Here is a 14,201-nt window from a genome sequence, read left to right as displayed (position 1 = left end):
TAAGTAATAGACAACAATTAAAGTCTATTCAAATATTAGAAGTTTGATTAACACCTTTTATGCAATATTTATATTGATAAGACGTCATATGAGCTTATTTAATAAGTTAAATAAAGTAAAGCTAAAAATTACTTTACAACACAATAAACACGTTGCTCGTAATTCATAAGGTCCCATATGGTCTAGTGGCTAGGATATCTGGCTTTCACCCAGAAGGCCCGGGTTCGATTCCCGGTATGGGAAGGTTTTTTGCACATTTTTTTTTTTTAAACTTTTTTTTTTATTTTAATTTTTTTTATTAATAATTTTTTTCATTTTATATTTGCTAAAATTTTAGTTATGAACATTGTCATTAAGAACAATTCACACCAATAAGAATTTAAAAGACCTTTCATTATCACTTCAAACAAGTAATCAAGGTTTACAACTTTTTGATTAAATTAATATTTTGTAGTAAAAGCATTTTAATTCCTTACACAGCACCAGGTAACAATAACATTTTTTTGTAATTTATGTGGCCCTGAAATTACGAGCTTTTTTCGATGGCCGGCTAACATAAAATAAAAACAAAAGCTGCAAGGTAACTTCTCTCGTTGCTCTGCATATGACTGCCAGTAAATGACAACCCTTATTTCACATTTGTTTTTTATTCACACAAATTTCTTAACAATTAGCACAGTTCATGTATTGTTGATTTATTGGAAAATGTAAATAAAGAACTGGTATATTTGTGTTCACCTCCGTTACGCCAAAAGACCGCTGTATGCATTGTTAGCACTTTTTATTTTCTCCCACTCGCCGTTGAACTTGTCGAATTGGGCTCTTCTTTCACATAAAACACACAATTTACACAAAAATTTTGCAGTTATTAACGTCTCTCCATTAAAAATTCTTTCAAATTAAGTGGAAAACGATTTTTTGCAATAATTTATACGATTCTAAAAAATGATTATTTGCAGAACTCTTGACTGCTGTTACACGTATGTTGTTGTTTTTACGTGTGCTAAGTCAATGACAGCCAAACGTCAATAGCATATGTGTGGAAAAATGAACGAGTGAGAGGCAAAATGCAAACCGCTGAATAAATGACTACGATGAATGGGTAAATTGCGAATAAGTAAACAAAACGAAATGATGGTTGACATTTGCTAATGCTGCCACATGTTTTTGTGTTAAAGCAATATTTTTTAGCGGAGTCGCAATCAAATTGGTACTCATTGGGTTTAATAAGGCGATTTATAGCCCTGTCAGACGAGCAAAATTAATGCGCCTTAAGCAACGCTAATTTTATAGTGACAGACGGCAGACTTGTGCATTTAGACAGCTGATAGTGAAATTTGTTTATTTATTAAAAAAAAAATGAAATAAAAGTATGCGACAAAGTTAAGAATATTGGAAAAATGTTTAAGAAACTGTGCGTTGTTTATTTTCTGCCATCTAAAAATATAAAAATTTGTTTTTGTTAATATACTTGCACATAATTTAATTAGCAATATAAAAACTGTTTACCTCTGAAGCTGTAAACACAAACAAGGCGGCAGATTTCAAGCGACATCTGTCAAACAATAGCAGAACTAGTTATTTTGGGCAGTGTTGCCTACTCAAATTTAGTAAATTCAGCTAAATGCACTAAATTTTTGTGCATTACTAACTTGCATTAACATGGGTCAAATGCGCAATTAAATGTAAATTAAGCCCGCCAATGCATATTAGCGCTGTCGTTTGTCAGGACTATTAGACAAATAATTTCTTATCGTAAGACGAATCTCTTGTTGGATTGACTCCGAAATATTTTTGAAGGATTTCTTCAATATGGTAAATTATATAAAACATTAATGTATAATTATTAAAAGCCGGTTTTATGAAAGTATAAGAAAAATTAATAATTATTTATATTTATTAAAGAAATTCCTTGTGCTTTACTGCTTATCAGAATTAAGACGAATTAATTAAAAAATAAAAGGATAATAATAAAAGATGAAACAAAAAAGCGCTAATACCCTTTACAAATATGTCCAAAGGTTTCCATTCAAGAACTTGATTTCGATCGGTCTGTTAGTACGGCAACTATATGAAATACACATAGTGCTCCGATTTGAACAATTTCTTCGGCGATTGTAACAAAGCTTTCTGCAATAAACCATTTTAAATTTCGTCGGATATCTCGACGAATAAAACAGACACAGACAAGGATTGAGTTTTGATCGATCAGTTTGTATGAAAGCTGCTTGCTATAGTGGTGCGTATCGGCGGTTCCGATAAATAAGCTGCTTGTTGGAAATAAAAGCGCTTGTGTAAAATTATTTATATACATACAGACAGATGGACAGACAGACAGATAAAAAGTTGCAAGGATAATAAGCAAATCTAACAAGGTCTATTACCCTTACAGCAGCAAATTTGGCATACATATATACATACATACATAAGTATATTTAAAAATGAAAAGCCGCGCAAAACTTTAGAAATTCTCCATCAAAACTCTCTTAAGTGCAATATTTTTAAGTTTTTTTTAGTGCAAAATGTTGATTTCTTGATTACTAGTTCTACTTTAAATTGTTTTCAACTTTACATTTTTTTTCTTTATTTGTATAATTTTCGGCAAATGCAAAACTCACCATTTTCATCATTCTGCTCATCGGTGGTTGATAGTTTGCGATCAATGGGGCTCGATTTGCCCGATATGCTGGCGTCGGAGCCCTTCTCATCGATGCCAGTCGCACTGCCACTGACCGAATCATTCTTGGCCGCACTCTTATCCGGCACCAGCAACTGTTGGCCCGGATAGATGAATGAACTGTTCAAACGGTTGAGATGTGTCAACTCTGAGGGTGTTGTATCGAAACGTGCGGCCACCGAGGTCAAGGTATCACGATTACCCACCGTATACGATTTGGTCGGTATGGTGGGCAGCGAAGACTTTTTGCGTTCATCTAGAATAGGCGGTGTTGTGGATTAAGGTGGACAAAGTTATGACAGGAAAGACCAGGCGGATGTATGGCAAAGGCGGAGCAGAGAAATTGGAAGAAAAAGAAAAACAGAACATAATTAAATTAATTAATTGAAAATAAATGTTATATAAAAAAATAACAAATTAATCAATAATGAAATAATTGTTTTACAAGTACAGGCTTGGTATACAATACATAAATAAATTGTGGTTAGTAATGTGTTAGTATATATGTACAAAGGAAAACAATAAATGTAGAATAAACAAACGCACTTCTGTTACAAGCCGTTCCTGGTACACGGCTTGCTATCGTTGTAGTTGTTGGTTTTGTTATCACTTTCGGCGTTTGCTTGAAGATTACAAACTTGTCATAAGCATTAGTGAGCAGGTTTCGCAATGCGTTGCCGTGATTATCACTGACATCACCAACACCCGTCACCGGCCAAGCCTCACTGCATACATTGTTCGCTTTATTGGGCCGACACAGGTAAACAACAACAAAGTTGTTCGAATTTTCTTCATGTCGGAATATTTGCACACTTTTCATTTCAACATTTGCCGCGCATAATTCACTAAACGGCACATAAATGCAAACATTTACACCAAAACACACACACTTCGTTGGAGCAGCTTGTAGAATGGGCGTGAACGAAAAGCAACTGAAACTTTCAAATTCGAATTCAAACAAACGAGTTTAATTTTTAACTAAAGCCTGCTACACTTCCAAGAAAGATTTTCATTTTTGACACATGTTTTATTTTCGTAGAACAGCAATTGAGTGAAAAGCTCAGGTTACGTTACATACATTATGTACTTAAGCGACTGTTTCAGCGGCACTCAACGAGTGCGCGACACCTCCGCAATTTGTTATTTTATAATTTTTTGGTTTTACAAAATAACTTCATTTCACCAGCAGCCCCCGCGTGCTATTAATCGACGGCACAACAAATAATCGTAGTCAAATACACAAGCGCGCCGCTCTCATTACCGCTGGAAGCTGTAAGACAATCGGCGGAAAAAGTGAGAAACCCCGCTAAACGTTGCTGTGCTTGAAATGCACAGGCAAAAATCTAACTAATTGTTCGTTTTGTGTAATTTTCTACTGGCGATCTTGTTGCGCTTTATAGTTATTTGTTTATTTTTGTTTTTGACTTTTGCATTTGCTTTTCATTACCGACTCAAAGTTGAGACATAGCGCGCGTTTTTCTTATTGACTTTTATGCGCAAATGAGTAAAATGTGTTTGTATGTGACATACATACATACATAAATATTCCTTCTGTTTATTATGATAAGTTTTACGGGCTTCGCAATCCATTTATGACATTCTCTGAGCTTTGGACAAACTCTCCCATATATGTACATTTGTATAGTATGTATGTAAACTGCTGCCGCTGCACTAAATTGGCCATTTGGCAGCAGCAACTTGCAAAGCAAACAAATATTAAATAAATAAATAAAATTTGAGCGAATGCAGCGCTTAGAGCCTTATCACACGAAGCAACTTTTGTTGCGGCAACTCTTGGTTTATAGGCGAGGGGGCGACGAGGAGAGGAGAATCGCGCCGAGTTTCCCGTGTTCAGCAACTCGCTTTGTGTTCTTATTCGTAGCAGTTCGCTGCGACGTTTTTCGGCATTCGTGTTCTTTCTTTCGTAGTACATAGTTGCATTTGCGTATATTTTTTTGAAATTAATATTTTGAATATATTTAAAAAATTTAATTTCATCTTTTGGTAAGTAATTTGCAAATATGTATACAAATATACATAATATAATATAAATATTTTAAAAAATGGAGTATGACGAAAAAATCGAATTAATTAACGATATTGTGAAATGTATGGATGAAGCCATACAAATTGATTCAGACGATAGTAAGAAGGGTGATATATCTTTGTTTTAATAAATAAAATGTATTTCTTAATTGACAGAGCTGATTAATATATGTATGTGATAGAGTGGCCCAAATACCTATAAGGAAAAAGAAGCGACAATGGGTTAAAGTAAAGAGTAGACAATGGGTTAAAGTAAAGTGAAAGAGAATGAGAAAAAAACTCGAGCAGAGTTGCGCAACACAAGTTGCTCGTGTGAAGGTAATGGGCAACAGCAAAAGAGAATCGCCCGAGAATCAGCAACAAAAGTTGCTTCATGTAATCGTACACTTAATAAGCGAGAATACAGACATATTCTGCGGCAAAATTTTAAATAAATTTTATATGACAAATTTTGTTAACCTCCTTTGTAGAAAAACCACCATCTTTTAATTAACAATAGTATTTTGGCGCAAAAGTGTCGAATCGAAATACATATAGCACATACTTATGTACATATGTATGTATGTATATTTTTCCTGTTCCGACGAGAAGGGCGCAATCCCCAAAGAGCGAAATTAGCCGAGTCGTAAAAGGCAAGAGAGTTTTAAGCGTTTCGATCTTAAGCTGCTCAGCTACAAAAACAAAGATTTCAGCAACCAAAGTTAAGAATTAGGTTAAAGTAAGTTTATCATTTTTTAATGTCACTTGTTAAGAGTAGATAAAATAATTTTTTTAATGGTAAAGAGTGAGTCTTAGATCAAATGTGCTGGAATAAAAATTGAAATCGCGAACTATACGGCGGAATAGTTCGTTTAACTCAAATTTGTTCAGGAAAATTTTTAAATAAAGATATACATATGTATATACATACATGTAATGTATATCTGGTTGAGCGAACGGGAACGTTAAAATTAATATCAAACAACAGAGATGGACTACAGACTGACCCATTCGTAAGATTTACAAGAAATATTATACCAAGCATTTCTCTACGACTATCGAGTGTATATAGATTTATAGATTTTTTAAACTATTAGTATATAGGGGAAGATTTAACCTGGAATCCCAATGAAAATGATTTAAGATAAAAAGCAAAAATTGTTTTTGAACGGACTCTAACTTCTCCGAATGGACTTGATTACTAGGGTTCCATATCACAGAAAAATAATCTAGTATAGGCCTCACCAAGGATGTAAAAAGAATTTTTGTAGTAAGCGAAACCCAAACTCCTTAGATCTACGTTTAACAAAACTAAGACTAAACTATCTTTAGCTTTAAAAATCATGGAAGATGCATTGAGATTAAAATTGAGTTTGGAATCCATAGTTACTCCAAGATTAACAAAACTGCATACTTGCTCCCAGCTAAAGTTTTGTATTAAGTATAAATTAGGGTTTGCAGATCATCGTTTTACATTTTTTAAAGTTCTAAGTTCTACGGCATATCATTTCTAACACACCAATAAACTAAGTTGTTTAAGTCTGTTTGCAACTGACATATTTCACTATTTAATGTACATATGTATATGCATATACTTATAAGTATACTTATGAATACTTAATAACAGATGATATATCATTAATAAATAACAAGAACAGAATTGGAGCAATATGGCTACCTGGAAGAACGCCTGAAGGGACATTAATTAAACCAGAAAAAGTATCGTTAAATATAACTTGTTGAGTTCTATTACTAAGATAAGAAAACCAAGAAGCAGTAGAGCGCCGTTGAGTACAGCGACTTCTTGAAAAACATTATGCTCAAGAAAACATGCCACTGAGATCGTGTTATCAACAAAATTTCGACGCGTAACACATTTCGAGGTTGGCATCTGAGTGGTTCGGAAGTGCAAATGTGTCAAATGCCAGTCAATTCTCCAATCTCAACCCGATTGAGAACATGTGGAGGAGATTGGCAGTCTTGTCTTTTCAATATAGGGAGCAAATGTGCTACAAATCGAAAAACTGCGGAATTCATTATAAAACTACCACAAGTTAATACAATCCATGCCATAAAATTGGAAAACTTATGCAAAACCATGAATAACCAGTATGGTTATGAAAAATCCATGGAGCATAAAACAACAAAAATACTTTTAAATTTTTTTTTGACAAATTATATTAATTATTATTACACAATTTTCAATTTTACAAATCGGAGTAAAAGATATTCCAGTTTAATAAAGTAAAATGTAAATACAACATAAAATACGGAGAAAACACCTGAAGATTCGATCAGGAGATACTATAGACGCAACTGGTAGGATGTTACTAATTTAGAGAGTAAACTCAATTCAATTCTAACCGTAATATAGACTAGTATTATAGTCCCTGAGGACAGAAACACACTCGGCTTTTTATTCGGCCAAACACTGCCATGGCTGTCAATAACGGCTCAAAATTAAACATACTTAAAGTAATTTGTAAAAATGTTGACGAGTTGAAAGTCCTTGGCCGAATAAAGAAACTAGATTCGTTGCGGCTATGCAGATCCGACCGTCGTGAGCACGGAACCGTAAAAAGTAGCACGGGTTTGTGTTGGGGATATTATTTCGTTTGAAAACTGAAAACCTTGCGTTTTCATTCTGAAAAAGAATTTTACTTTATCGAAGTGAACCTCCATACAGAAGTATGTCGCAAATTCAATGCCTTTTCTAGATCTCATTATGAGAAAATATGCAATTCGCCTAAAAGATATTTATACATACACATATTACTTGGATCTTGGATGCAAGCTTTGTAATTGATCCGCTCTGCAGCGTGAAAAAATAACTCCATCACTCAGCACATACAGTTGCAGTCGAAATAATAGCACAATGTAAACATAAATAAAGAAAGTGTCGGTTTCTTTTTGATTTTCATGCAGGTTCCCAAAGTTGATTATAATTAGTTGGATTACCATCGCCGACTGCTTCTCAGTTTTTTTTAATTTTCGTTGCAGGTGCAAAAGGATTCTGCTTTAAGAATTTTACTAGGCGCTTAGTCTCTCGGTCAGTTATTGCTGGACGATGCCCAAGTGTTTTATGAATTGGTTTGTATTTAAAGGTATTTCGAATCATCGTCGGTGAACAACGAGTTAAATTTTCTACTTCTTTATATGTCTTGCCTTTTGAAGTACATAAGTATTTTTTAAAAGCTTGCGCCGATCACCTGTGTAGTGCTTACCCTCGTCCCATTGCTGACAAAATTTGAATACCTGATTCATTGATTTTACAAAATGATAAAAAAAATACATAAAACCCCAATACTTACTTTTCTGGAAATTGGTTATACAAATAAATAAAATAAAATAAATTTGTGTTTTGATAGCTTAATCCACGCACTGCTATATAATAGCTCACACCTATAAAAATACACGAAATTCCAATAGCAAGTGAAAACTCTACAATTATAGTGGTAATTTCTTTCTTTCTTTATTTCGGGCTCTAACGAGCGTACTGTGCAAGATTAAAGTTCACCGTTAACAACCTGATAACAATTCATCGATTTTAAAGCTTCTTTTGACAGCACGAAAAGGAGCTGCCTCTATGCCGCGATGTCTGAATTTGGTATCCCCGCAAAACTAATACGATTGTGTAAATTAATGTTGAACAACACCAAAAGCTCCGTCAGGATCGGGAAGGACCTCTCCGAGCCGTTCGATACCAAACGAGGTTTCAGACAAGGCGACTTTCTTTCGTGTGACTTCTTCAATCTACTTCTAGAGAAAATAACTCGAGCTGTAGAACTAAATCGAGAAGGTACAATCTTCTATAAGAGTGTACAACTGCTGGCGAACGCTAATGACAACGATATCATTGCCGTTAGTTCTGCTTTCTCCAGGTTGGACAAAGAAGCGAAGCGAATGGGTCTGGTGTCTCCTGTCATCAAACAAACAGTCCTCGCACTCGCGACTTAGCTCTCACGTCACTAACATCGAAGTCGTAGATAATTTCGCCTATCTTGGAACTAGTATTAATACCACTAACAACGTCAGCCTCGAAATCCAACGCAGCACAACTCTTGCCAACAGGTGCTACTTCGGATTGAGTAGGCAACTGAGAAGTGAAGTCCTCTCTCGCCGAACAAAGACCAAATTCTACAAGCCACGTATCATCTCCGCCCTGCCATCTGTATGGTGCAGAGGCATGAACGATGATAACATCTGATGAGTCGGCGTTATGAGTTTTCGAGAGAAAGGTTCTGCGGAAGATTTATTGTTCTTTGCACATTGGCCACGGCGAATATCGCATTCGATGGAACGATGAGCTGTACGAAATTGATATAGTTCAGCGAATTAAGAGAAAGCGGATATACTAGCTAGATCAAGTTGTCCGAATGTATGAAAACACCATACATATCTCTGAGAGTATTCGACGTAGTATCCGTCAGGGGAAGAGAGGAAACAGAAGACCTCCGCTCCGTTGGAAAGACTAGGTGGGGAAGGACCTGCCTACACTTGGAAAAGGAAGAACGACCGGCGCGCTGTTGTAAACTCGGATATAAGCGCGTAAGCGGTGTCTACGCCAATAAAGAACGAGAATATCTGCATAACAGTATTTTAAGAAAAAGGACAAACAAATGAGACAACTTATGAAATTATAAACACTAAACTATATGTCAAAGTAGCACTATCTAATTTTTTTAATTTTGATGAAAATAAATCATAAAAATATATTTCTATTTTTTTTCAAACCGTTTTCGGCCAGTCAAAATCTTAGTAGAGCGTAAAAAAAGTGTTTCAAAAATGTACATTTTCTGAAAACTTTTGTGAAAATATAAAAATAACGGTGATATTCATTATATAATCGAAATTCTTGGTTTTAATGTTAAAATTTTACTGTTCTTTCTTTAGTAATGTCGAAAATTAGGAATTGTAGCGCGTCGTGAAAAAAAAAATTGATTTCCGAGCGCAAAACTTATGTCGAAGTCTAAAATATTACTGGTTGCTTACCCACAATTGTACGTAACGCTATCAAGTACCAACCAAGTAATAAAAAACGTGGAAGAAAGTAAAGACAGTGAGAGAAGTCGATTCCATTGTCAGATACTCAAAGAGTTTCTATTTGCGGCTGCTACAGTGATAAAAAGATGCTTTTAATGTTGCAAGTATTGAAACTGTATGCCGATCACGACCGAATACCAACCGAAATATACAACAAAACCGGTAAAGCATGGAGGTGCGAGTATCTTGGACCGATTTATTGGCTTAAGGAAATTATTGTTGGTGATTTGTACGTCGAAATACTCCAGAAAACCTTGCCAAATGCCACAAATGCCGCTTGTTTGGGCGTTCCAGGACGGCAATCCAATTTGGAAAAAAAATAAAATAAAATATGTACTACTGAGTTTTTGACCGCCGAAATTCCTAAATTTTTTGATATATTTATAATATGTTGAAATTAGTTAGACAATTAGTTTTTTTTATTTGTTTTACTTCCTCTACGAGCTTTTGTGGTACGAAATGTTTTTTTTTTTTTATATAAGCGATAAGAATTTGATCGCAGCTTATTTATATACATATATATGTACAAATGTATTTGTGGTTTTCAATTTTTTTCAATCCAGATAAGCTTCTTCAATTCTTTTTCAAATATGGTAAAACTAAATGCAAAAGTATTTTTGTAATAATTTGATAATAAGCATTTTTTTTTTAATTTTTAGGAAGTTATATTTTTATTAAAAAGAAACTAAATATAGAAGCAGATAATGAAGTAGAAAGTCTAAAACAAGACACCGTACGTCCTTACTTTTCAATTTGTAGACTATAACGGAATCTTCGGGTCAAATTCGCATATTGACATAGTGTGTACATTAGGGTGCTTCAAAAAAATTTTTGAAGTTTTTTTTCAACTCTTATCAATCACTAACATTTGAGGGGGTAAGAGTTGAAAACAAAGTTCAAAAATCTTTTTGAAGCACTCTAATGTACATATGTATGTACATCCATCCATCTATGTGAGAACAAACTTACAAGTTTATTTGAAGCAGTATTCAGTAATGGGGCAGTTCTAAATATAACTTTCTACTCTCACAAATTTTTTAATTGACAACACAAACAAATTTCGAAAATGAAACCTCTAAACATTTTTGATCGAAATTTTAATTTCGAGAACCAATTTAAAGTAAATATACATTGTTTATTTTTTCAAAACATTTTAAATCACCAAACAATTTACTTGTATTCGTCCAAAGGCCGTATGTCTCTTATTGCGCCAAGAAAAGTATGTAAATGTAGAGCCGAAAATGTTTTACTTCAGTTTATTTTATTGTTTCAATTTTACCATCCGTCGTAACTGCAGTATTGTATCGTATAGTGCTGTCACTACATATACACTATATAAATATATGTATATAATTCGTTGTATATGTATGTATATAAATGTATGTATAGGTGTGTTCTCATGTTTAACCATTTGTCATTTGAAATTGAGCGTTTTTTAATGCACAATTGAAGCATTGACTCACTTTCAATTGGCGTTGTTTATTTATTCTTTAATGATTTCAATTGAAATGCGACAAGTAAATAACAAGTGCACATCTTTTTGGACTTTTTGTGCTTCTCTTTGATACTGACCGATTTTCTGTGGGAAATATTTGTATGCACTTATATTAGGTACATACAAACATATGCATTTGTATGTCATATAGTATAAATAAGTATATACACCTTAACTTGTCTGCAGGACTATATGACGAAATTTAATCAATAACAAGCAGGGAAGAGCTAAGTTAACATTTTATACTTTTGAAACTTCCAAAGATCAAAGCCGGAGAAATACCCTTAGGTGTGGGCAAAACTCTATTTTAAAATTGTTGCGAAATTCCTATATTAGGTACATACATACATATTTATAGATGTGTTAGATAGGGGTAGTGTACTATTGACTCGATTTTATTTATTTTTTATTAAGCTAACTGACATATTGACCGATAATTGCAGTATAAAGTCAGCCAGAAATTCGAAAATCTTTCTATTAGGTTTGTGGGGGCTGGATACCTATTGATCCAATTCAACACATTTTTCGGCGCGCGAGCATATAATTATCAGAATAAAATTCTCTCTGAATTTCCATAATATATCTCACATTGACTTATATTTTCGATAAAAAGTTCACAATAAGAACTGGGGTCCGTATATTCGGTATCTGCGGGATGATCAGTTTTGGTCCCTTTTGAATATTTGGTCATAAGCTGGCACACGTCAATGACGGTATTTGTGTATAGTTTTATCACGTTACATCATCAGTGTTTAATTTGTATACTGGAAAGTGAAAGAACCAGATGAAATTTAAAATTGTATTATAAGAGAAGCAGAAGATTTCACCCATTTCTGCGCTGTTGCATAGAAATATCAGTATCTACATTGTAAATTTGGTTGAAATTGGTCGAGCAGGTCGCGAGATATGGGTTTTCACCCGAATGTGGGCGATCCCACCCCCATCTTATAAAGCCCTCTCTTACCTTTTAAGGGGTAAAATTTAACAAATAGTTTTTAACATAACCGTTATATGGTAAGTGGGCGTGGTTATCATCTGATTTCATTTCATATATTTTTACACTGTCGGTAGGAGTGCTTAAGAGATTTGTTCCGCTTAAATTTGGTTCTTGTATCTTAAGTATTTTAGGGGAAAATTACATTAAACTTCTTAGAAGGAGGGGTCCGCTCAATTATTTAAGTTTTAGCCCACAAGCGACCTTTTATATATACATATAAGTATATGTATATATAACCTTATATCTATCTCAATTAGTTTTAGGTGATACAAACAACTGTTAGCTGAACAAAACTGTTATATTCTGCAGCAACATGCGACGCTGAGTATAAAAATATATTTTACAAATGCTTGTATGTATGTATGTGTATGTTTATAATATTGTTGGCTTCAAATTTCAAAACAGGCGGTACATGAGTGTATACACATACATACATACATACATACATACATACATTATTATAAAAGTATGTTTACATTATTATAATACATTCCTTTTTGTTTTTATTAAATCGAATTGAGCACCGAATTAGTTACATTGTAATATTTGCATGTAATTTTATATTGTTAAACAGACGGCAACTCTGTTTCAAAAAAATGTACCAGCCAAAAGCATCGTTATTATCTTTTATGTGAATGCAAATTGTAGTATTCTATGAGAAATTTATACTTATTTTGGAATTAAAAAGATGGCCACTCTTTCATTTTGGAATTTAGAATTTTTAAAATGACTCGAAACTCAACTTCAAAACATTTGCTGACTAAATTTTAACCTATTTGCTGTATGAATCGAGTTACGACTTTATTTTTTTGTGCAATTTATACTTTTATGTATTTTAATTAAGGTGGCAACTCCAATTGAACTGTATGCTATTATTATATTAATATATTTACATATTTTTGAAACAACTCCCAACTTGTTTTTGTTTTTTTCTGTTATATTTTAATAAAATATAAATTATTAAAAGTTGACAAATTTTTCAAAAATATCCAATTTTAGCAAAGATACTACATTGATCTTATAAATTTTCTATAAAAATGCTGACGTTGCTGCCGAAAGGAAGGAAGAAGCCTACAAAGAAGAGTCGGGGTCAAAAGACGGCTTTAATCTCTTCGACTTAACAGCTAAACGCTGGAGTTAAAGCATACATCCATACGCAGATATATACAAACAAACGTGTCTTCAAGTATACATACCTAAACATTAACTACATTACTTCTGCCTTAACTGATTTTACAATGAAATTTGTATGTACATATGCACATTTGTATGTCTGTAGATTCGAATTATTTTCAATTAAATTTGTTGCGATCTTTTAATTGCTTGTTATGAAATTGGAGAGCTTTTTGCATGCTTTGTCACGTAGTAACGGACTTTTTAGTGCGTCAGTTTTCCATGCGCCTATAAGTATGCAGTGCATACTTATGATTTGAACTTGATGGTAGGTGGTATTTGCATCTGGTGTGCGACTTGGATGTGAACCAAGCAAGAAATTGCCGCTGCACGAAAGTGCTTCAAAGTGGTTGTTGAAAAAGGAAATCTTAAGCGGCAAAACTAGCACATACAGCCAGATACATACATATGTACACAAATAGAAATACCGAAACGTATAATACACGAATAATAAAATATATTTTTTCAAAAGATATTTATTTGGAAAATGTTAACTAAAATTCGTAAAGTATAATAAGTTTTTAGGAGTTAGCGTGGGGCACCTATTCTATAAGATCCCACCTTCATAAAATGGGCAAAGTTAAGACGGGGATGATAACACGCTGGAATATTATCCATACGAATCGCCAGCTCTATGCTGGGACATATTTCTTGTCTGCCTATGCTCTAACTTAAGGGAAACTGGACTGTTGGCATAGACAAAAATCAAGTTTTTACCAAATCCACCGAGTTGCTGGACAGCAATTTAGTTACTACCCGGCAGCACAATGGGCCTAATGATGGTCTAAGTG

General features: G+C 33.8%; 1 protein-coding gene and 1 non-coding gene across 22 annotated transcripts in view; one reads left to right on the top strand and one right to left on the bottom strand.

Annotated features, from left to right (window-relative positions):
* The window catches only part of LOC126767909 (TLD domain-containing protein 2), a 313,504-nt gene that overhangs the window by 76,581 nt on the left and 222,722 nt on the right, over positions 1 to 14,201 (bottom strand). For 17 of the 21 annotated variants that reach the window (XM_050485643.1, XM_050485647.1, XM_050485633.1 and 14 more), the window contains one exon: positions 2,619 to 2,933. In XM_050485643.1, the coding sequence (XP_050341600.1) occupies positions 2,619 to 2,933 (315 nt within the window). Of the gene's footprint in view, positions 1 to 738; positions 992 to 2,618; positions 2,934 to 3,223; positions 3,942 to 14,201 lie in introns of those variants that run through there. The other 4 variants (XM_050485660.1, XM_050485659.1, XM_050485644.1 and 1 more) reach the window with 3 other exon arrangements.
* On the top strand, positions 172 to 243 carry Trnae-uuc (transfer RNA glutamic acid (anticodon UUC)). Its single transcript has one exon. It is a non-coding gene; the product is annotated as a tRNA-Glu (tRNA).

The sequence above is a fragment of the Bactrocera neohumeralis genome, chromosome 2 (assembly GCF_024586455.1).
Source record: "Bactrocera neohumeralis isolate Rockhampton chromosome 2, APGP_CSIRO_Bneo_wtdbg2-racon-allhic-juicebox.fasta_v2, whole genome shotgun sequence".
Taxonomy (NCBI): domain Eukaryota; kingdom Metazoa; phylum Arthropoda; class Insecta; order Diptera; family Tephritidae; genus Bactrocera; species Bactrocera neohumeralis.
This window is presented reverse-complemented; position numbering and strand designations above follow the sequence as displayed.